The sequence below is a fragment of the Schistocerca gregaria genome, chromosome X (genome assembly GCF_023897955.1).
Source record: "Schistocerca gregaria isolate iqSchGreg1 chromosome X, iqSchGreg1.2, whole genome shotgun sequence".
Taxonomy (NCBI): Eukaryota; Metazoa; Arthropoda; class Insecta; order Orthoptera; family Acrididae; genus Schistocerca; species Schistocerca gregaria.
The window spans coordinates 574,093,731-574,116,932 of record NC_064931.1 but is presented as its reverse complement, the minus strand read 5'-3'; the positions used below and the strand labels follow the sequence as shown (position 1 = coordinate 574,116,932).

At 38.1% G+C, this 23,202-nt stretch overlaps 1 protein-coding gene across 3 annotated transcripts in view; it reads left to right on the top strand.

Annotated features, from left to right (window-relative positions):
- The window catches only part of LOC126297781 (ATP-dependent helicase brm-like), a 229,871-nt gene that overhangs the window by 147,511 nt on the left and 59,158 nt on the right, over positions 1 to 23,202 (top strand). For all 3 annotated transcript variants that reach the window (XM_049988964.1, XM_049988965.1, XM_049988963.1), the window contains 3 exons: positions 9,426 to 9,622; positions 9,784 to 9,925; positions 15,273 to 15,396. In XM_049988964.1, the coding sequence (XP_049844921.1) occupies positions 9,426 to 9,622; positions 9,784 to 9,925; positions 15,273 to 15,396 (463 nt within the window). The remainder of the gene's footprint in view (positions 1 to 9,425; positions 9,623 to 9,783; positions 9,926 to 15,272; positions 15,397 to 23,202) is intronic.

The following is a 23,202-nucleotide window of genomic DNA, read 5'->3' as shown; positions in this document are numbered from 1 at the left end:
GAATCTAACTGTGGATGAGGGTCCTGGTTTGAAACCAGGTGCACCATATCTGAATTGGAGAAAACCAAAACCATTGAAATCATCCAGACTGAACAAATTGTCGGCACCAGTGTCATCCACTACTAAGAAAGTCAAGGAATGAACCACAGATTTATACACAGTGGGAGTTGTAAATTGTCTCAAAATTGGAATACGCTGCTTATTGTAACCCTCAAACACCGAGTAACTGGAGACAGAGCCACAATCCCAAATCCACGTAAGTTTGTAAATTCTATAAAGTCACAGATCCACCTGTGTCCACTTGTAGTCTGAGCACTTGCACTTCAATAAACAGTTTTGTGTGAGTCGTAAGCACTGGAGATGTACAATTACGTCCACAGGAGGGGGCCAGAAATGATACATAGACACTATATGTCCTCCTTCCTACAGTTGTTGCAAATTTCCCAGTGCTTTGGGCACTTGACCATGACATGTTGCACAAAACAGTATGGGTAAGATGGGAAGACAGAGTGCTCCATTGCTTGGTGGTTGCTGTTGTTGGTTGGCATGGTGCTGTCCAATGCAGCATAGAGATTATGTGTGAACGGCTGGCACATTGTGCTCCCCCTGAGTACTGGCTGATGCTCGATGACCAGGAACAGAAGCCACCAGGGCAATGTCACACCAAGCCTCAATCTGATCACCTGCAGCACAAGATACCTTGAAAGATTGAGCAATATTTAACACTTTAGCCAAAGATGGATTCTTCTACTGCAATACATGTTGTTGCACCTCATTGTTCGTAGCCAACAAATGGTGTTTCTGACAATGATAGAATTCTACACGCACTGCTGAAACATGCGTATGTTTACTGTCATAATTTGACAACAACTTACACATTTTGTCGAACAAAAGTGACACAGGTTCCTGGAGTGGAGCTAACTGGCACAACAACTGGTAGATTTGCGGAGAACTCCAAGAAAGGAACAACACCTTGCACGTGGTCTTGCCCACTCAATTAATGAGGTCATACTAGTTAATGTTTTGTTGACTGTATCGTTATGTCGGACATCGCATTCTAGCAGTAAAGTGTGTGACCATAAACTGAGAGGTCGCATAATCAAATCTCAGTTGAACTATGGATTTTTTAGTCTTTGTTTTCATCTAGTCTTCACCTCTCAACACTGTGAGAAATCACCAGAAACAACACGGGGTTCAGATTCCTCACTAAACTGTCAGTCCCCTTTCCCTGGTTGAAGAACTGTGGTAGGTAAGGGACATGCAAGTCGCTAGAGTGGCATCCAATGAAAATACTTGCACCAAGCCACTGAGCCACACTAAATTATTATTATTATTATTATTATTATTATTATTATTAGCCGCAAAGCTCCCAGAGTGGAAAACTCTAAGTAAAAAAGGTTCATTTTCTGTTCTTTGGTTCTTTTTATGTGCCCACAAGTTTTTCATTGTTTCCAAGAATTTAGCTCTTCTTTCTACGTTCCATTTTGTTCCGGTTCTGTGGGCTTTTGTCTGTGGTTTAACCTCCCATTTTTCTACTTTTATTCTAAAATTGTTCCTTACGTCCATTTCTTCTTTCATGATTTTGTCTAATTCAATGTCTTTTTTAACATTTTTGATCCATCCTCCTCCATTACCAAGGGAATCTACGTATTTTACTATTCTTTTTGTTAGTCAGTGTTCGGGAAGCCTCATTATGCAGCCATAGAATTCGAAGTGTCTTTTCCTCATGTCTGTCTCTATGTTAGAATATTCTTCAATTTTGGACGTTATCTTTAATCTGTATCCATTCTCAGTCCCAAAATTTTCCTAACTCTTTTTCTTTCTTCTCTCTATCAGTTTTCCCGTTTAGTGCCAAGTTTTTGCTGGCATATGACATTGATGGTTTAATTACTGTTTTGGCATTTAAAGATAAGCATTTTTTTTTATTGTAGAGCTTTTTGTGTTCTTTCTTGTTGTGCATATTTTTCAGAGATAACTTCTCCTCAATATGTAAAGTATGATACTTTGTTAATTTCTCCATATGTTGTTTGTAATTTGAAATTTCTAAATTTGTTGTAAACACAGTCAGTCAAATGATATCTGCAGGCTGACTTTCTCTGTGCATTCTGTTTTATAGCCATCTCACAAGAATCTGCCATTATTGTCATTATTGTAAGATCATCCACAAAGGCTAAGTAAGTTTTCCCATAAATTTTACTTTGGATGTTGTATTTGTTAATGTCTGCTGAATGATTTTCTATATTTTCTGATCCAATTCTTTTTCTTCAAGAAACGTAAATAGTGTGTGTCTTTGGATTGAGTCATAGGCCTTTTTGAAGTTGACAAAGACATATACTGTAGGCTTGCCTCGCATCTTCCTTATTCTTGTGATTAATTTTAGGTTTAAAATTTGCTCTGGGCACGGTCTGTTTGTTCTGAAACCAGCTTGTAAATCTGAGAGTTTGGGTTCTAGCAGTTGTGCTCTTTCAAAAATACTAGCTGATAATATCTCATATGTGACAGGGAGCAGAGAAATTACTCTGTAATTATTCATATCATGTTTGTCCCCTTTTTTATGCAATGGGTGTATTAAGGCACACTTCCAATCTTCTGGGATTTCTTCGGTGACCCATATATTTTGAATAATTCTTAATAGCTACTTTCTTGAATTAGGCCATAGACTTTTGGGAAATTTGACTACAATTCCATCCTACACAAGGGCTTTGTTATTTTTTAGTTTCTTTATGTGTGTGATAATTTCTTCTCCTGATGGTAGTGTTGAATCTTTTTGTTCCGGGTCTTTGGTGTTGGATATTGGGAGGGTTCCTGTTGGTTCTGGACAGTTTAGTAGTTTTTCAAAATATTCAGCTAGTACTTCACAATTTTTGTCATCACTTAGTGCTAAATTCCCGTCTGGTTTTCAGAAGCAAGCATTTTGAGGGTTATACCCTTTAATTTTGATATGTGATATTATTATTATTATTATTATTATTATTATTATTATTTTCCATTGCTCATTAAATACTTTAGACAAGGGAATCTTAAGACCACCATTGTTTTCTTTGATTACAATGCTGAAGTTTGAAGTGTATTATGATCAGGTGCATAAATGTCTACACCTGTGGCAAATTGAAAATAGAATGAAGGAAACTGTGGAACTTATTTGAATAGTGGGGATTATGTCAGTTTGTTTACTAAATGTACTTTCCACCTACTTTACAAAATAAATTTATTACTGTTCATTCATCTCACGTTTTACACATGCTATCTTCTGATGCTGTGGAAATAGAAAAAGATAACAAACAGTTATAGTTAATCAATAAAAGCATGAGTCAACTGATTGAAATGTTTTAACTGCCTGTACTGCATGAACCGAAACATGTACTGAATGACTAAAAATAAATGTACTGTGTGATATAGATGAAAAGTATATTTAAATATACGTAATGACCACTGACTAGTACAAGGAATGTATTTCCTTAATTAATAGACAGTTGATTTTAGTTTGGTTGATTTACTGTTTAACAGAAGTGCAAACAACTACATCTATTCAAGTTTATTTTATTTTACCTGTGGCTAATAATGCTGAAAAGTTAGAAAAATAATAGCGGAGGTAAATATCTTTGTGTATATCACATATAGAAGTGTAAAGGAAGGCATTTAGCACCTAGTTATGAAATCATCTTTAAAGTGCACGGCATATGACAGTATTTTGGGAGGCCTTGTACCATTGAGGCTATAGCATATATGTCTTTCACAGCTGACATTGCACTATTTTATTTTACTTTATTTATTAATTTTTTATGGGATACTTTACCACCCTGGACGTGGTGGTTATCTCTTCCAGTCTAATTTTCATTTGTTTGGCAAATTGGAAGGAGTGATCCTTTAATAGGCAAAAGATGTACGGGAGGCTGCAATCATATCGTCTGGTCTAAACCACAATCAGGCTAGTCAGCCAGTATAGAGAACGGTGGTCCATCACAGTGATGACTGGATTGTCAAATAAATGTGCTGGAGCTCATTAATGGCCCAACCAACTGCAAGGCACTCTTTCTTGGTTGTCAAGTAGTTCGTCTCAGACTTTGAAATAACTCTGGATGCATAAGCTGTAGATTTTTCAGCTTATTCCTGAATTTGCACTGGAATTGCACATATCCCAAAACCGTCAGTGTCAATTTAATGTTCTTTCTCGGCATTCACATTATACAGTGGTAGGACTGGAGAAGGTGTCAGTGCCTCCTTACGGACAAGAAAATATTATTCTTGCACCTCATTTCAGGAAAGTTTGATGTCTCGGTGCAGTAGTTGTCTCAAGGGATGCACCTTGTTACAGAAGTCATTTATGAATTCCAAGTAGTACAAGCACATACGAAGAAGACTTCTCATATCACAAATGTGCCAAGGAGTTGGAAAATCTCTTACTGCTGTTATTTTCTCTTGATTGAGGTTGACTCTATTGCCAATCACTAACAGCCCCAAGATTTTTGTTTCATGGGTGGTGAAGAAGCACTTTCCCAGATTCAGCCTCCACAATACTAGAGAGGCTGCACCTGTGGACCGCTCTGAGGATGCGACAGCCGGATGAGCATGCCAGCGGCTAAGTCCCGCTCATGGTCACTGTGCCTAGTGCCAGCGGCTGAGAGCGCCAGTGGCTGAGTCCTGCTCAAGGTCACATTGCTCCTAGCAGCAGCGTACATAAGTGAATGAATATTTTTTGTTTGAAAACAAAAAAAATCTAATGGGATATAAGGAAAGGAGATAAGGAATTTTTACTGTCTACAATACACCAAGCAGATTCAGAAGGATGTAGGTTGCGGTAGGTACTGGGAGATGAAGAAGCTTGCACAGGATAGAGTAGCATGGAGAGCTGCATCAAACCAGTTTCAGGACTGAAGACCACAACAACAACAACAACAACAACATCATATACAATATACAGTCACCTGCAGTGTTTATTTTACAAGTTTTGTTCCCTACTTTGGCCCATATAAATAGGTACTCATCGGCATTTAGTTTCTTCTTTCTTCTTCTAGACAGATTAAACCGCTTGTCTGGCACCAATGTACCATAGGGGAACCTTAGCCAGTAGTCCTGTACTCTCCGCTATACTCCATGTCTTTCAAGCCAAAATGTTGCATCAGGGAAAGCTTCAAGACCACCATAGTCAGTATGATTGCCCCATACAACAGGCAAGGTCAGCCATGTACTGCCTTCAAACACAGCAGAAACATCACATGTGAACTGCAGTCTAAGTCCACGAAAGACATTTGGACCACCAAGTCCCACTCAAGATCAGACTGCGCCTAGCGCCAGTGTACATAATTGAATGAATATTTTTTTTTGTTTGTTTCTTTAAATAATCTGATGGGAGATAAGGAATTTTTGTTGTCTATAATACATCAACGTGCAGCAATAGCATGCACGGCCTCGAGTAATACCAGACAGGCCGCGTCCGCGGGCCGCTCCGAGGACACGACAGCCGGCTGAGCGCACCAGCGGCTAAGTCCCGCTCAAGATCACAAGAGCCAAGGTCAGCCCTGTACTGCCTCCAAACACAGCAGAAACATCACGCGTGAACTGCAATCTAAGTCAATGAAAGACATTTGGACTACTAATAAGCTACTGTTTATTGAATTGACCAGCAAGGTCAATGTCTATTGCCTTCAGTGACTTATACACAGGAACACTGCTCAGTGACTTATACGCAGGAACACTGCACTGCCAACGGCGACGATAATCATGTTACATAGGCACTGCAGTGGTACGTGGAGGGGTAAGTGATAAATGTCACACTTCCGGCCTTCCGAGAGTCGCCTGTGCTGCAGCACAGAGCGTCATTCGCTCTGCGAACGTTGAGGAATGCGGAAGCTCTGCTCTGGGTGTTCACTGGGTGTCGATTTGGAACGTTCACTTGTGTTAACATACCACTGCAATGCCTTTGCGACGTGGTTATCATCGCTGTTGGCGGCACAGTGTTCCTGTTTATAAGTCACTGAAGGCAATAGACATTGACCTTGCTGGTCAATTCAATAAGCAGCAGGTTATTGGTGGTCCAAATGTCTTTTGTGGAATTAGATTGCATTTCATGTGTGATGTTTCTGCTGTGTTTGGAGGCAGTACATGGCTTACCTTGGCTGTTGTGTGGGGGCAATCATGCTGACTATGGTGGCCTTGAAGCTTTCTCTGATGCAAACATTTTGGCTTGGAAGACATGGAGTATAGCGGAGAGTACAGGATTACTGGCTAAGGTTCCCTATGGTACATTGGTGCCAAACAAGCGGTTTAATCTGTCTACGTGAAGAAAGAAGCAGCTAAATGCAGACGAGACCTGTTTATATAGGCCAAAGTATGGAACAACAATTGTAAAATAAAGATTACTGGTGACTGTATGTTGTATTATAGACAATAAAAAATCTTTATCTCCTTTCCTTGCTAGTAGCATAACAGCATGTATATAATTGAGAAATAATTTGCTCCCTTCTAGCAGTCAGGGTGTCCTCCGTGTGTGGCAATGGATAGACATCTTTCTTTGTGATTTTGTTCAGTCATCGGTAGTTGATGCAGAAACACCATGTGCCTACTCCTCCTGTACAAGGACCACAGGAGAAGACCAGTGACACACTAAAGGTTGGATGATGCCATATTGCAACATCTTCATGACTTCATTCTTAATTATCTATTGTTCAGCCTGTGACATGCTTATGAGCACTGACTGATTGGTGGATGGTATGTTGATATGGTATTTGCTGCTTGGTCTGTCTTTTCTCCTCTCTGGATTTGAAAGTGTCCAAAAATTGAAGCAGAATGGTTATTACCTGCCATCTGCCGATTCTGTTCCTCAATCTGGCCAGATCCTATTGGTAGTTTGATACTAACTTCCTCCCTCGCATTTTTGGTAGTGATGACAAAGTATGGTTCTTCATCAATGACATGAAGCTGCCTTTCCTGGACTGATTTGGCTGTCCCTACACACATACCTTTAGGAATGAGTTGTGGCTACTCGTGATAATTATTGATCCATTGTCCCTGAGCACTTGCAATACTTATGATTGTCACTGTCATTTAGATTATTTTTAGAGGCTGAATTGCTTTTTGCAACCACTAAAGCTTCACAGTTTAATTGAGCATATCAATTGACAACTGGAATTGATGAAGGTGGGATAACAAACGTGCTCAGTGTCAAATAATCATCTAGAGAAATTCTTTTTGTGTGTTCTAGTTGGAATACTTTTGTCAATCTAGAGCTATGATCTTCCACTCTCTATGAGTGCTTGTGACATCTGCAAGAAGTCCAGTCTGAGAATAAGATTGTGATTACAATCTGTTAAAATGAAGTTTGGAGGGCTGTGTTCTTTCATTGATAGTCATTCCTTAAATACATGTTCCTGTTGGCTGGACACATTTTCCATTTACAACTTCCAGCACAATTAGTTTCGTATCAGAGAATGTAGTCTTCTTTAGCTGATGAAGATAAGCATGCAACATTACAGGAAAGCAATCTCTCAAGTCAGCAAGTGCCTATACAGGTTGGCCATCAGTGAGGATGTCAGTGAGATTTCCTGACATCTTGGTGACTACCCATGGAGGATATGCATCTGTGGCAGCCTCGCTTAGTTTTCATGAAATCGACAGTTAGGCAAATGACAGGTACCTCTGCATGCCAAAAATGTCATGGGGAGTGTCCTCGCCATGGATGCACTGATGGACTTTATCCCACAGGTTGAGGGTGAATAAAATTGTTGTGATGGTTGACTTCTGGCAGTATAGTAGTGATGAAAAACTTTCCTTAATTTTCTACGTTACTGTACAATTTGTTTAGGGCATCTGCAGTGGAAACATACTGGCGTGTTGTCCTCTGTGAGTTGTTCTGCAGGAAATTGCACTTGGCGCAGGAGTTGGTTGTACCTGTGTTGGTTGCTTGGTTGTCATTTGATGGCTGCAGCATAAGTCCAAATTGGCAGAATTTGTTCATCAGGCAATTTCGGCTGGTAGTGGAGATTGGTGCTGAATACCAGTACCCCTCTTCTTCAGCTTTCTCTGTTACCTCCTGATGTATTGGGTCAAGGTTCATGCCTACTACCTTTTGTGTCCGATATTTCTGGCTACCGTATACTGTTGTATCTCTTCTCTTACTATCTGGCATATGAGAGAGGAGAGCTCATGGTGGTCTTCCACAACTGCTATAGTCACAACATCCAGCAGTTGGTCCCACCTTTTTTGTCCGACTCTCTTTCTGCTGCCTTTCCTCGATTTGCCGGCACAACTTGAGGAATACTTCTGTTGTCCTGACATCCTTTACGACAAGAGCTTGGAACTTGTCTTCTGTGACTCTTTTCACAAAGTGCGAGATTTTGTCGGTTTCTATCGTGTTACAATTCATAGTGTGACACAGGGCCAATACATTCTGTATGTCTGACTATGTCATTTCTCTATGGCATTGTGTCGTGTTCTTTGATTATTGACTTTCTGTTGATTGTAACCAGACATTTTCTTCAGTTCAGTCTAGAATTTAGGCCATCCATTGAGCTGTTCTTCATTGTTCTCGAGCCATTGCTGGACTGTGCCATCCAAGTAAAAATACGCATTTGCCACACACATCATGTCATTCCAACTATTGTATTTGGTCACTTACTTGAATCCTTTTAGCCACTTCATCAGGTCTGACCAGCAGCTACAGAAAACACTGACGCATGTCTGATGTGCGTCTGACTTGCTGCTGCTTTGGAATCCATCAGTTTCCTGAATATACATCTCTTAAGAATAATTTACTGCTTTTATTCTGGTTCCTGTCCATGTAGGCAATGGCTTTTAAATTGCCTAATTGGAACCATGGTAATGCAGGTGTTTTGAAATAGTAGGCATGTCTCTACCAAACCATGTCATGTCTAAATGACAATCAAGTTCAAACCTGAAGGCAAGGTCATCAGGGAAGTTAAACACTGAAAGCAAATTTATTTCTGACAAGAACATAAAGCGAGAACAGACTTGATAAATAATTGCTGGTGATTAGCCTTGAACTGGCAAACTTCAGCGTGCCTTCCACTGATGCCAATCGCTACGCCACACTACACACACCACAGCTTGCAGTAATATCGACAAGAATTTCTTGACAGACGCATCTTTCAATCATTTAACGTAAACATTTGTTGCCAAGTAGCTTTCTTCAACTATCATTCCATTGGTGCTTTGTTATATCTACACCATGAATTATTGAATATGCTTTTCACAGTGAGAGCCTATAAAAATGTATTACTGTTCATATCAATGGTAGTTGCCATAATGTAGTGTATAATTTCTGTACTCAGCACCACTTAGTAATCTGTGTAACAAATTTCACTAATTCAGTTCTGTTTAGATCACATGAAAGGATGCAATCATAAGAAACCAAAGTAATAAATAGCAATTTCATATTTATGTATAATAATATTTCTTTCTTTGTCCAGGAGTTCCTCATATCTGTCTTGCAACATGGAAAGGATTTCAAAGAGTACCATCGAAATAATGTAGCAAAAATAGCAAGACTTAACAAAGCTGTCCTAAATTACCATGCTAATGCTGAACGGGAACAGAAGAAAGAGCAAGAACGCATTGAGAAGGAACGTATGCGTCGTTTAATGGCTGAAGATGAGGAAGGATATCGGTAATTTCTATGATCTAATTAGTCTAACATATGTGTATAATAAAGTTCTGTGAGCTTTATTGTAGAGATTTTTGAATAATTATAATACAGTATTTAAGTAAAACAATCTGCTTTTCTCCATTGTAATGCATGTTCAATCTAATCACTTACAATCTTTGCAGGAAACTAATTGACCAAAAAAAGGATAAACGATTAGCATTCTTGCTGTCACAGACAGATGAATACATTGGAAATTTAACCGAAATGGTTAAGCAACATAAAATAGAGCAGAAACGGAAACAGCAAGAAATGAAACAGAAGAAGGTAAGTCATAATATGCTTAGAATTATTGGGCATGGTAAAGGCATCTGTAGAAATTGTGCTTCCACTCACTAATATTATTGTTGTGATTATTATTATCATCTTCATCATCATCATTATTATTATTTTATAAAGAACAGTAAAAAATTATCAACACTTTCATCATAAAACACCTCTCAGATTCTCACATTGCCTTCTACACTTGCAGTTAGTACCACTGTAGTCATGTATGCACCATTCAACACAGACACTTCAATTGCATTCTGTCAGTGATAGCGTAAACATGTCGACTCTGCTAGTAGTTTGCACCATTGAGGAATCACAAGCAGTGACTCAGTTTCTTTTGTTGAAAGTGGTGAAAGGGGCTAAAATTAGTAGATTTTGAACTCAATATCTGGAAAGTGCAGTGTCACGTAAAAGTATTCATTTGTGGATCAAAATGTTTGAAATTGATTGGACAAATGTGTCACATGCAATGGGTATGGGACATCTCTTGATGTCCACCACAATCCGAAAGATTCAGCAAACTCAAGAGCTACTGTTGATATGGTAGTGTCTACTTTGGACATAATTCATAGTTCTACCTATCAAAACATCCATGACAAACTTGGCTTCCATAAATTTTCTGTGTGTTGACTACCAAGACAGCCATTTGTGTTGACACCTGCCAGCACTTACTTGACCATTTCATCAGGGAAGGATAGCCACCGGAGATGAAATGTGGGCTTCCCCTATGAGCCACAATCAAAATGGAAGATTATGGAGTGGAAATGACCAGTATACCAAAGGAAAGGAAAAGAAAGTTCAAGAATCTGTAAACTGTGTGTAATTTTTTGGAATGTAGCTGGGCCTGTACTAAGAGTATGTGGCAAGTGGAACAACCATCAACAAAGGTTCTTTCAGTGCATTGTTGGAAAACAAGTTAAAGCTAGTAATAATCAGCAGATGATGAGATTTGTTGTCAAAGAAAATGTTGCCATTGCCTGCACAAATATATTTTAGAATGAAAGTTATAGATAATTTTTGACTCTGACTTGCATTTTAATTGTTTTAATGATTTATTTAATTCCGGTCACATGTAAAAGACAGGCACACAAGCAGCTATTGCAGTTACTGTGTTATAGTCATTGAAACAAGTCTTGGATACTGACAGATCAGCAGTGTCATTTTATGATCTAGTGACAGTATGGAGCCTGCTAGTGGGAGATGGCACAGGAATAGATAGCAGGAGCTATGTTGCTGTACTACAAAACAAAATGCATAGAAGTTGTGTAGCAGTGAGCCTTGTGTATCAAACACCTGCTGTTGTTTTCCGTGGCTGCATCTAGGAGTTATTTTGTGGTTTATTTGATGTGTAGTGGTCTCTGTGTTTATTCAAGTAGGTCTAGGGCAATGAGTAGTGCAAGGCTAACATGTGATGTGGAGGAAGAAAAGTATGCATCACCATAAGGCCACGAATTTGTATTCTCATTGAGGGAGTACTTTGAAGAAAAGAAGCAGAATGTAGAACCCTTATTTTCTGTTGTTCATTTATTGAAACTACTTTGAAAATAATCAAAAACACTGTATTATGAGTAGGGGAAAAAGCATACAAAATATTTTGTGATGAGACTGGCACAACGTATAATGGACACCAGGAACAATTTGCAGCCAAGGAGGAAGAAAATAACAGCTTTGGATGAATTCCAGAAAGCTGTCAATTATTGTCATATATATTGTCGGAGAAAGGAGCATCCAATAATTCTGAAATTTTGTGTTTTGCCTTATCATGTGGTTAACGGCAGTAAATTTTTATACTGTACAACACTGAAAGACCTAGTGTTCAGTTACTTAGTTGTTAATGGACAACAAATATTAGTCATAATGATACTTATTGTTACATCCTGATGCAGATTTCTACAGTGGTAGTTGATGGTGTGAATTCAGCAATATTGTGTGACAATGAAACTTCAGTCAGTGCCAGTCATTCACTCTCTAAACTATGAAGTGACAGAACCTCTGATAGGACAATGTATGCCGAAAAAGGAGGCTGAATAATTGTGTTGCATAAGGTTTTTTTTAATAAGAAAGTAATTGTCGTCAGGCGAATAGTGTAATTTTCTAGAAGGGATTCAAAATTTCCCTTGTGATGAATTGTGTAAGGTCTTCAGTCATTGTTGGGATAATTCCCCATATCATTTTATTGTTAAGCAAGGAAAGATGAAAACTTTTATTCGGAAATGAGAGGTCAATCTCAAAGGAAATACTGCTCAAAACTGTAGCATAAAATAAATCATTACACCAAGCCATCAGTGAAACTGAGAAAAGATACAGGCATAATATTGATTGGTTTCCTCCCTGTCATTGTCTTTTTGGTATGATTGAAGATGTTTGGATGAAAATGAACTGGGGAAACTGTTTGTGAAACCTGTGCCTTGTGTCACTACTGAGATATTGACGGAAACTGTGAACAGCAGAGCAGGTGTTGACAGGGAGGCAACGAAGAACAGAAGCATTGTGGAGGCAAGTGTCTGTTGAAATATTAATTATGCATTCGGTATACATGAGTGATAGTTTGAGCAGTGGAGAAGAAAGTTGGTCATTTTTTAAATGCAACTGGAATGGAGTTTTCCTACTACTGTAAATGCAAGACAGGTGTGACTATAAAGGAGAAAGTGCATGATAAACAGAGCGGACATCTGAGAGTATTTCATGAGATTATAACCATTAACATACTGACTGATATTAAATATAATATAACAAATCAGGGAACAGTCTCTCTCTCTCTCTCTCTCTCTCTCTCTCTCTCTCTCTCTCTCTCTCTGTGTGTGTGTGTGTGTGTGTGTGTGTGTGTGTGTGTGTGTGTGTGTGTGTGTGTGTGTGTGTGTGTTTGTTTGTTTTCTATCTCTGACAAAGATACTACTTCTCTTTTATGTGCTTATCTGATGCTTCCTCAATTTAGTGAGTAGTGTGACGTATTCAGTTATATATTGTATAAAACATCCTGCCGTTCCCATTACTGCATATAACTATTAGATATGAAACTTTTGGCAGATTAAAAATCTGTGCCAGACTATTACTCGAATTTCAGACCTTTACCTTTCATGGGCAGGTGCTCTACTGACTGAGCTATCAAAGCACAACTCACAATCTGTCCTTGCAGCTTCACTTTTGTTAGTACCTCATCCCCTACCTTCTGAACTTGGGAACTGGTAGGTACTTCAGCACAGTAGATAGTGAACTCCTTGTAGCAGTTTTACAAGTTTATCTGTTAGTAATCACTACTGTAAATTTTCTTTACACATGCACTGTCTGAGTGTTCTTGTTTCTGCTTCTCAGGTAGTTGAGGAAGTGCAGTCTGAATGCCATACACCATATCCGGAAACATTGCTGTTTGGCTGCATGATTGTTTCAATACCAGTTGTTTGTATCTCGGACAGTAGCTCAATTCAACAATCAGAAAATCAGCAGGCAATGTCCGCACTGAAAAAGTTTAAAAAAATCTGAAAACCACAGTCTACTAAGAAGTAGAGAGTCTGGATTTTCCATTGTTATATTAATTGATTCATATGAGTAAGAATACGATAACAATAATAAAATTAACATTCAGATTTAAGGCCCTAGAAAGTGAAAAAAACTGCGTAAATAAATCAGAGAAATGAAAATATAACTATCATTCTGTTGGTATTACTAAAGACATGAAATGAAACAAAATGCCAGAGCCAGCTAGACTAATGATGGCAAATGGAACAGAAATAAAAATGCTTGATGACAGAGGTGCATCAGAATTTACTGGGAATTGGGAGGGGGGGGGGGGGGGGACTCCTTAGGAATATTTACTACATGTCAGAAAGTGTAATGAAACAACACTAAGACAGAGAACTAAAAGAAACTGAAACATGAAGAGAATGAAAAAAGCACATGTTTAGCACATTGTTCAGGGAGTCAGATATCACCATTACAATCAATCAAGAGACAGTAGTGGGACTGTCTGAAGAACTATTCCGAAACATTTCTCTTTTCATCTAATGAAATATAAGTATAGGAAGAAGCAGAGAAAATCATTCAACATGTACCCACCAGGATATGATGGAATAATGATGAGAGCTTATAAAAAGAAACAGAGATATGAAAGCGAAAGTACTCCAATGACCTCATTGTCGATGGGACATTAAAAACCCAAAGTGAAAATAGTGGAATTATTCACAGAACATCATCGTGAGATAGTGGTACTTGATATTTGGAATTGGAATGTGATAATCAACCTTTGGTTTTTAATGCTCAAGAAGCAATGTTTGCAAAAATACTTTTAGTTCCACTTTTTACTTAACCTGATTTCAAAAAATACAAATCCTTTTATTTCCTTGCTGAAACATATTTCTGTCCAATATGCAGTCATCCATGACATACCATCAGAAAATCTGATCTTTAAAAACTGACGATTTTTAGAATGTGGAGAATATACATTTCCAAGTCCTTGAGTTCAATTTTGTGATGTAGATCTGCTCTGATTTTAGTGGTTGTAGGAAAGTCTGCACTACTTCTGTATTCTGATACCTTCATACAGCCATACTACTGACCACTTCATGTATAAATTTGTCCATACCTGTAAAACTACTTTCCTATTTATATCTCTTTGATGATATCGGAAAACAGTCGCATTCAGGAGGACGATGGTTTAATCCCGCGTCTGGCTGTCCTGATTTAGATTTTCTGTGATTTCCCTAAATCGCTACAGACTAATGCCGGGATTTTGTTGACATCCAGCTACAGTGGAAGAAATGATCATTGTAATAAAATAAATCAGAGCTCGCTCAGAGAGATTAAAGTGTTCATTTTTCCTGCGTGCTTTTAGAGAGTGGAACGGTAGAGAAATAGAGTGAAAGTGGTTCAAAGAACCATTTGCCATGCACGTAAGTGTGAATTGCAGAGTAGTCATGTAGATAGAAGTAGCATACTAACAATAAGTGATTGGATTGCAGAGGGATGGCATACTGGTAGGCTAGATCTTCACTCGCTTATATGACCAGAGAAGTCAACATTAAGCCAGAGGTAGTTAATGAAGACTGTAGGATGTAATGGAAATGTTGAAGTGTGTGTCAGTATACCTTGTTGATGCGAGCATGTAAGGGAATTCAAATGGGGCAGGGTTTTTATTTTAGGTTCTGACTACAACATGAAGCAGCTGTAAACTATGTTGAATTTTCAAAATCAGAGTTTATATAAAGTTAAGTAATGTAGTTCATGCTTTTCTTCATATTCCTTGTAGGTGGTAGAAAGATGCATCTCAGTCACCTGTATTCTTCTTAGTTTTGCAACTTTCGAAAATATTAACGTTCATATTAATAGCTGATATCAACAACTTTTTCAGAAAAAGAAAAGGAAGAAGAAGAAGAAGAAAAATGCAGAAGGAGAAGGTGACACACTAGAAGGTCAGACTGATGAAAACTCTCAATCATCTGATACTCGTGTCACTGTCATTGAAACTTCTAGTGGTAAGTGTTGCAGAAACCACTGCTGATGTGTGATGCAGATAGATATACTGGAATGAAATGATCTATATTTACTACATGTCTAGATTATCTTTCAGTTCCGTAAGATTTTTTTTATGTTGATGTATTAAATTGGAAACATAAATATAGCAGTACAATATGCCATGAAATAAAGCTACAAAAGCAAATAAATGTCTATGTGCTGCCTTATAACTAATTCTTTCTTTCTCTCCTCCTCCTTCTTCAGCCTCTATGGACTGCATGTTAACAAACAGTCTCAATTTGAGCCTCTAGTTCTTGTTTGCAGCTGACTTTGAAATCCTTTCAGCATCTTTCAAATGATTCCACCATAAAACTCTGATAGCTTTCCTCCATCCTTCTGAAATCATCCCTGCCATTTATTTTATCTTCAATGGTGCCTCATCTCTTATGGAGCTCTCTCTCTCTCTCTCTATTGGAACCATCATAACAAAAGTTCATCTTATTTACTGCTGGGATAACATGCAATGGTGTATCACAAATGGCATAGTGGTGGATCACACACACTTGCATTTATCCCTTGTTTTACCAGTAGATCTGTGTAGTCTGTAAATTATATGTATTTGATTCATGGAATCTACTCTACAAATAATAGCCTACTACTTGTAACCTCAGGTGGTACAGCATGAATAGCTTGACTGAATGATCTAAATTATTCATTAATTTTCCATTTGCCAGTACCACTGGTGAAAAAATTGGGGTGTTCAGAGCACAAGGGAATCAAGTCACAATAAGAAAATTGTGAGAAAAACAGACACAAAGTTATCACTGAGTAATTAGTTACAGGAAAAATTTTACAGCATTTTAAAATGTTTGAATGATAGCAAAGATTTTGTATACTGTATTCTCACACTGAAGAAGGGTAAATGTGAGTGTTATTACATGCCAGCTACAATAGAAAAGTAAAATTTTGGACTTTATTATTTTCTTTGATGGATGTATTGTATTTGTATCTTCCTCTTTATTCTAACCTTCAGGATTCATTAAGGAAACAGCAAAGAAAATACATTTCTTGAATGTATAATTATAATTTCATATTTCCAACCAGGAAGTTATGCAATTCAGATTCAGAAAAAAAGTATTCATTTTCATCTGCTTACTCTTGCAGAGCTGAGGAAGCTCTTGTGGCAGAGTCATGTGGTAGGTTCTTGAAAAAATGGTAATGCACAGGTGGAATGCATAGCAGCAAAGTTTCCGTGTTCTTTTTCATCGCTTTTGTTAGTGGTAGATGTTTGGCGCAAAATGGCACTGTTGGATGTCACAGAAGTATGTCAAGGGGTGGCTAGACTTCTTAAGTCAACTTCATCAAAATGCACATCAGGGTTTAGAGTCTGCTTAAAAAACACATTAAAAGGTCATTCTGTTTTATAATGTAACTGGTGTTGTCCAAAGAACAAGGTCCCACGGCAAAGTTGGTACCTCATGATGCAACCACAAGTGCAGACAGTAATTGCCTGATGCAGCAACAAATAAGAGATGTTGGCATAGGCAAAGCCTCAAAAGTTTCCATATGCTGCGACTGCTGGAAGAGTATTTATGTCAAAGTACAGTGTCACTCATCTCAGTCTGCAGTAATTGCTTACGATGACAGCATCACCTTACAAGGGGAACTCACAATGTTTGGATCACAGATTTACCTCAAACTACGTACACTGATAGTAGTTCATTAGGACAACATAATGTGAAAGTAGAAGGCATACTATTTAGGGATTTTGAGAAATTCACATGAGAAGTTTTTTTACATGTTAGTAATGCACCAGTGCATTGCGATCCGATCCTATGCACGAGATGATGACGGTCATGTGGTTCTCTCTCTCTCTCTCTCTCTCTCTCTCTCTCTCTCTCTCTCTCTCTCTCTCTCTCCCTCCCCCCCTCCCCCTCACCCTCCCCCTCCCCCTCACCCTCCCCCTCACCCTCCCCCACCCCCGTCGTATTATTTTGTTCATATATACATTTGAAAGCTAATTGAATTTCCAATTTTATTTGATTGTTTACTCATTTACATTATCACAACAAATATTACAAGTAAACAGCCAGATGCATAAAGTTTTCTTGCAAATGTATGCCTGTTGTGATTTTCGAAAACCCTTATACCTGGAATTGGTGACTGTACCGATAGCTGCTTTGCACTTGAATGCTTCAATCTGCAGACACAGATTTGAAGGTTGGGGGACAGGCTTGGAAAACCCATGTCAAACATCAATAAATAAATGTGTAAATAACTTTATTTAATTATAGAACGAGTTACAGTATGTCAGAATATGAGTGTAATGTATGATTAATCATTGGATGTGCTTTTGACATTACATGTTGCAGGATAATATTTTTCATACAGACATCAAAAATACAAATTAAAATGGCACCTCCTCCATCAAAAGAATGCAATTTCCCCATGTACACAAGAAATCTTCCGAGGTTCTAAGGAAAAACAAAGCTCGTTGACAGTATGAAAAATTTCTGTTTCTTCCTACAGTTTGGATGCAAACCGTGCGTAACATAGTATTTTCGTAAATATCAGTGCCGAAAATTTCTGATGTGCGATTGAATGTATTTTAGTAGCATCATCACAAGAAGCAATTTCTCGTTCATTGTCTATCAAATATAAACAAGTTTAAAGGCGCGTGATAAAGTTTTTGACTGGTATATACAAAGAAAGGTCACATAATATTTGTTGTAACAATAAAATTTAGTAAACGGCTAAGTAACATTGGAAATTCAATAAAAGTTCATGAAAATACATATGTCTTTTCATAATATTACCTTTCAAATGTAATATGTACAAAATAATATTACTATTTTTTTTAAAAAGAGAGAGAGAGAGAAAGAGAGAGAGAGAGAGAGAGAGAGAGAGAGAAAGTGTGTCAATCCAGCCATTACAGAACTTGAACACTAACCACATGACTGTGCCATCTTGTGCTCAGTGTCACAACGCACTGGAACATCATTGACACGTAAAACTTTTCGTGTGATTTTCTCGAAATCGCCTAAGTAGTACATCTTACTACTTGCATGTTATGTTGTGCTAATGGACTATGAAAAGTTTACAAAGTCTGGAGTAAATCCATAATCCAAACATCGTGGCCTCCCCTTGTTAGTCAGATCTGGCAGTGCAACTTGTATTAGACGTGTGTACCCAAGTTTACAGTCAATTGTACAGTGAAAGATGACTCATTCTGCATTGTATCAAGTAACAAGTCATAGAGTACATAAAATCAGACATTATATGAGCATGGATTGTTTCTAAGTATTTTATATTGTTCAAACAATATTTTGTATGTGGTGTTGTATCCACTCAACCTCCTCCAGAAGTAAATCTAGGATTGCTAGGATCCACTACAGTGATGAAGTGAATGTCTCAAGTGTTTTTTTGTCCAGTACTGCATTAACCACTTTTTAGTCAGCCTGTTGATGCCATAACTGTCAACCTTTTTTCTGTTTGTTATTGAATTCTCTAAAAGTTTCCTGTGGATAAAAAATCCAAGATACTCATTTCACTGTCCTCAGATCTTGGTGCATATCCATCCAATCATTTGGTGCATAAATATGTGAAATTTTCTCCACTAAACCAAACTCACTATTATTAGGTAAGTAAGAATGCCATGATACGAAGAATTTGCAATCAGCAGCTGAGGCATTCGTGTTTGGATCTTGACATTACTTCATGAGAGCCAAAAACCTTTTAATGCTGCTGTTTTGGCCAGAACAAGTGTCTGAGTATAATATTACTTTATTATGAGTACAGGTATGTGCTTTGAGATGATGCACCAAACTTGAAATTAGCTTTAGAGAACCCCTTCATCTCTCAGCTTCAGACCACGTGTACATGAATGATTTCCCGAATTAACAGAAAATATTCCAAAATTGCAAAAACATTTCTTTTATAATAAGCTATTGAGGTAGGTATATTTGGGAACATAAGGGCTTTTTGCAAGTCAAATACAGTGACATAAGGTTCATTAAATGCAGATTCTTCATCTACTTCAAAACATGGGTTTGACTGATCTGAATTTGCCAGATGGATATTTTTGGCAGTCTGTAAAGCAGCTCTCTTTTTCAATGTTCTGTTCACATTTAAGTTGCCATTCCATTTTATAACATGTGGTAGGTGTCCGTTGGATGGTTTAAAGTGCTAATTAAATTTAATGCTAAACACATTATAATAGTATTACTTTTCCAATGGTATTTCAGGTTCATCCTCACATTTCTGTACATATAATGCATACATTTTCTGAATCATTAAATCACACTGTAGATATTTCCTTTCTGGATTCTTCTCTAGAGTGTAATGTCTTTGGAAGGTTTCTATATGTTAACACCTCTAGTACCATCAATTTTATTGGTTGCCTTCTTCCTGCCCCAGCCACCTGGTACACTAAAAACTTCATCTTTACTTATACATATACACAGTCTTTTCCTACTAATTTTAAAGGTATTCAAAAAATACTTCTTACATGCCTATACAGCATACACTCCAAACCTTAACAAAAATTTGAATCTAACACAGTTAGGATTTCCGGAACATCTCTTTTCCAAGACCTCAAAATCTGGCCTGACAGAACAAATCCCCGAAGGTACACATTTTTCCGACTGCAATCACTAAGTTTCGAGAAGGAATGAAATTTATATTATGTCTCTTCATCTTTAAGTTGATTGTGGCATTGCAATTTGCAGCAGGGGATGTTAGCAGGAAGACTTTTAGCTGGAACTCCTATGCCCTGCAGTGTAGCATACATCTGCTCACAATTCCATTGCCATTGCCTAATACTCTTCTCCCATTTCCCAGCATGATGAAAAAATCTTATTCTTCTTCTCTGTGCTCCATCTTGATTGCAGATATTTTTGTAAGCTGCTGCAGAAGCACCACCTTCGTCAGCAGATTTTTTCCTCTCGTGGATCAAAAGAAAACTGTGATGATGTAGCATACAATGACTGCAAAAGTACCATGTAATATTTTATGTCTTACATTTTAGGTACAAAACATTAAAAAAATAAAAGCAAACATAAAAATACTGCTATCATGCAATTAACCTCAACAGTCCTGTTTGGTTATTAACTCATTTGTTTAATATCACTTGTCAAATTTTCATAGTAATTATTAAACTACCTGAACTAGAATGCTGATATTCCGATGTATTATCTTCCATGTTTTCAGACAAATTAATCATAATCAAAAATCTACCTTAATTAGAGCTCGCCACCAACAAAACAAACCAAGCATACTGTGAAAATGGACATGTTCCCATTTTGCTCTGAACAGAAGACTGCTCCCCTCCATGCACAGCAATGTTGTCAATCCTATAACAGTTATTTACAATATCTGGACTTGAATCTTTTATTTTCTGCATGTAGATTCATAAATAGTACTTAAAAGTGAAATAAGTCCAAAATGACAAAAATTTGAACTTGTTTCCTTTGTGCTCTGAATGCCCCAAAGGTTAATAACTGCACGTGTTTGCAAGTCTTCAGGTAAGTAGCTTGGTTGGCTCATGTCAAGTTCCAATTATACATACTGATTCTAAAATTATTAGTGAGTTCAGTAACACTGTATAAAGTGTTTGGTACAGTTCCACACCAGAGCTCAATGTATAGCATCTTACAGTTACACCCACAGTGAAGTTCATACACTGCTTGACAGTTTTTAAGGAGCAGAGACATTGTTGGACAGGAATAATCACAGACAATGATGTGTGACATGAAACACAGTACATATGTTGTAGAGGTGGAGTGGTATATTTATTATGAAAAATGGCACAGATTTTACCAAACTGGAAAGCAGGATGATAGACATAAATAACATTTGTGTTTGACACAGGCCAGGCTCACAACATAGAGGTCAAGGTCTGACTCTCAGTAAACAATATGCCTTTCTTGGGCACTGATGCTCATTTGCCACCTTTTATTCATGCTGGTTATCAAACATCAGCAGGCTTTGGGGGATATTGTCCCACTCCTCTCTCAAGGCAGTTTTCAGTTGTAGCATGTTTCGAAGAGGTAATGTTCGTTGAGAAACAAATCTGCCAAGAACATTCCTAAGAGGCGCTGTAGGGGTTTAAGTCTGGGGAGTACACAGGCAATTCTATATGTTCAATACCTTGACATTCCAGTGTGCCCCACACCTCTACGGCCCTATGTGGGTGGGCATTATTGTCCATAAACAGAAAGTCAGGACCTACTGCACACTTAAACAAATCCGTAAACATGACCCAGAATAATCTCCCCGCAATACTGCTGTTCTGTAACATTACCTCGCACAAAAATATATGCCATTGTTTGGCTGTTCTTCATAATGTCTGCCCACATCATACTGCCTAGGCCATACTGTTGATGTTCATTAACATTCTGTGGTGTGTAATATGTTCCACCTCCCTCTCTCCACACTGATGTCGAGAATAACTTTCCACGATGAAATGGGATTCGTCAGAGGATATCATTCCAGATCACTGTTTCGGACCCCAATCAGCATGCTGCCTACACCAACAAACTCTTTCTCAGCAATAGTATAGTTTAAGTGGGATGCATTTGAGAGGCTTCTGAGTATAATAATGAGCATGATTTAATCACAGTGACATGGTTCTGCCAGAGACACATATACCAGTAGTGGTTAAAAGAGCTGCAGTGATCCGTCTAGAGTGAGATGTCTGTTTCTTTTCGCCACTAGGGCTACGTATCAATCCTCTTGAAGCTTGGTGGTCCATCTACGATCACCAGTACGTTTTCATATATCATTTCCACCTTCAGCCTTTTCCATGTTCTTAAGCACTCAAATGATGTCATGTAGACATATAGCTGTACCACACATGATGTTGCACTAATCAGTTCGACAACATCGTTTGTCAGACACTGTAGTGCATGATCTGTCAGATGCCCACAGAACATTTGTGTGTGGGCTTCTCTACAATGACCACATCACACCTTCCAAATGTCCTTTTATTACCATTGATCAGTTGTTCAATAGCAATTGTCAGTTGTACCATAGCACTTGGCAGTTGTTCCTTAGCAAACGTCAGTTGTTACTTAGGCATTGTCAAGCATTGTATAATTCAGTATACTAGTACCTAAGAAGCCATGGGTATGTCAACCGTAAATACACTGTAGTGCCAAAGAAACTGGTATAGGCATGCGCATTCAAATAAAGAATATGGTGCTGCAATTTGCAATACCTAAATACGACATTGGTTATGAACTGTAGATTAAAACTGAAGAAACTGAAAAAGGATGGGAATTTAAGGAGATAGGACCTGGATAAACTGACTAATCCAGAGGTTGTACAGAGTTTCAGAGAGAGCATACTGGAACAATTGACAGGAGTGGGGGAAAGAAATACAGTAGAAGAAGAATGGGTAGCTCTGAGGGATGAAGTAGTGAAGGCAGCAGAGGATCAAGTAGGTAAAAAGGCGAGAGCTAGTAGAAATCCTTGGGTAGCAGAAGAAATATTGAATTTATTTGATGAAAGGAGAAAATATAAAAATTCATTAAATGAAGCAGGCAAAAAGGAATACAAACATCTCAAAAATGAGATCGGCAGGAAGTGCAAAATGGCTAAGCAGGGATGGCTAGAGGACAAATGTAAGGATGTAGAGGCTTACCTCACTAGGGGCAAGATAGATACTGCCTACAGGAAAATTAAAGAGACCTTTGGAGAAAAGAGAGCCATTTATATGAATATCAAGAGCTCAGATGGAAACGCAGTACTAAGCAAAAGAGGGAAATCAGAAAGGTGGAAGGAGTATACAGAGGCTCTATACAAGGGCGATGTACTTGAGGACGATA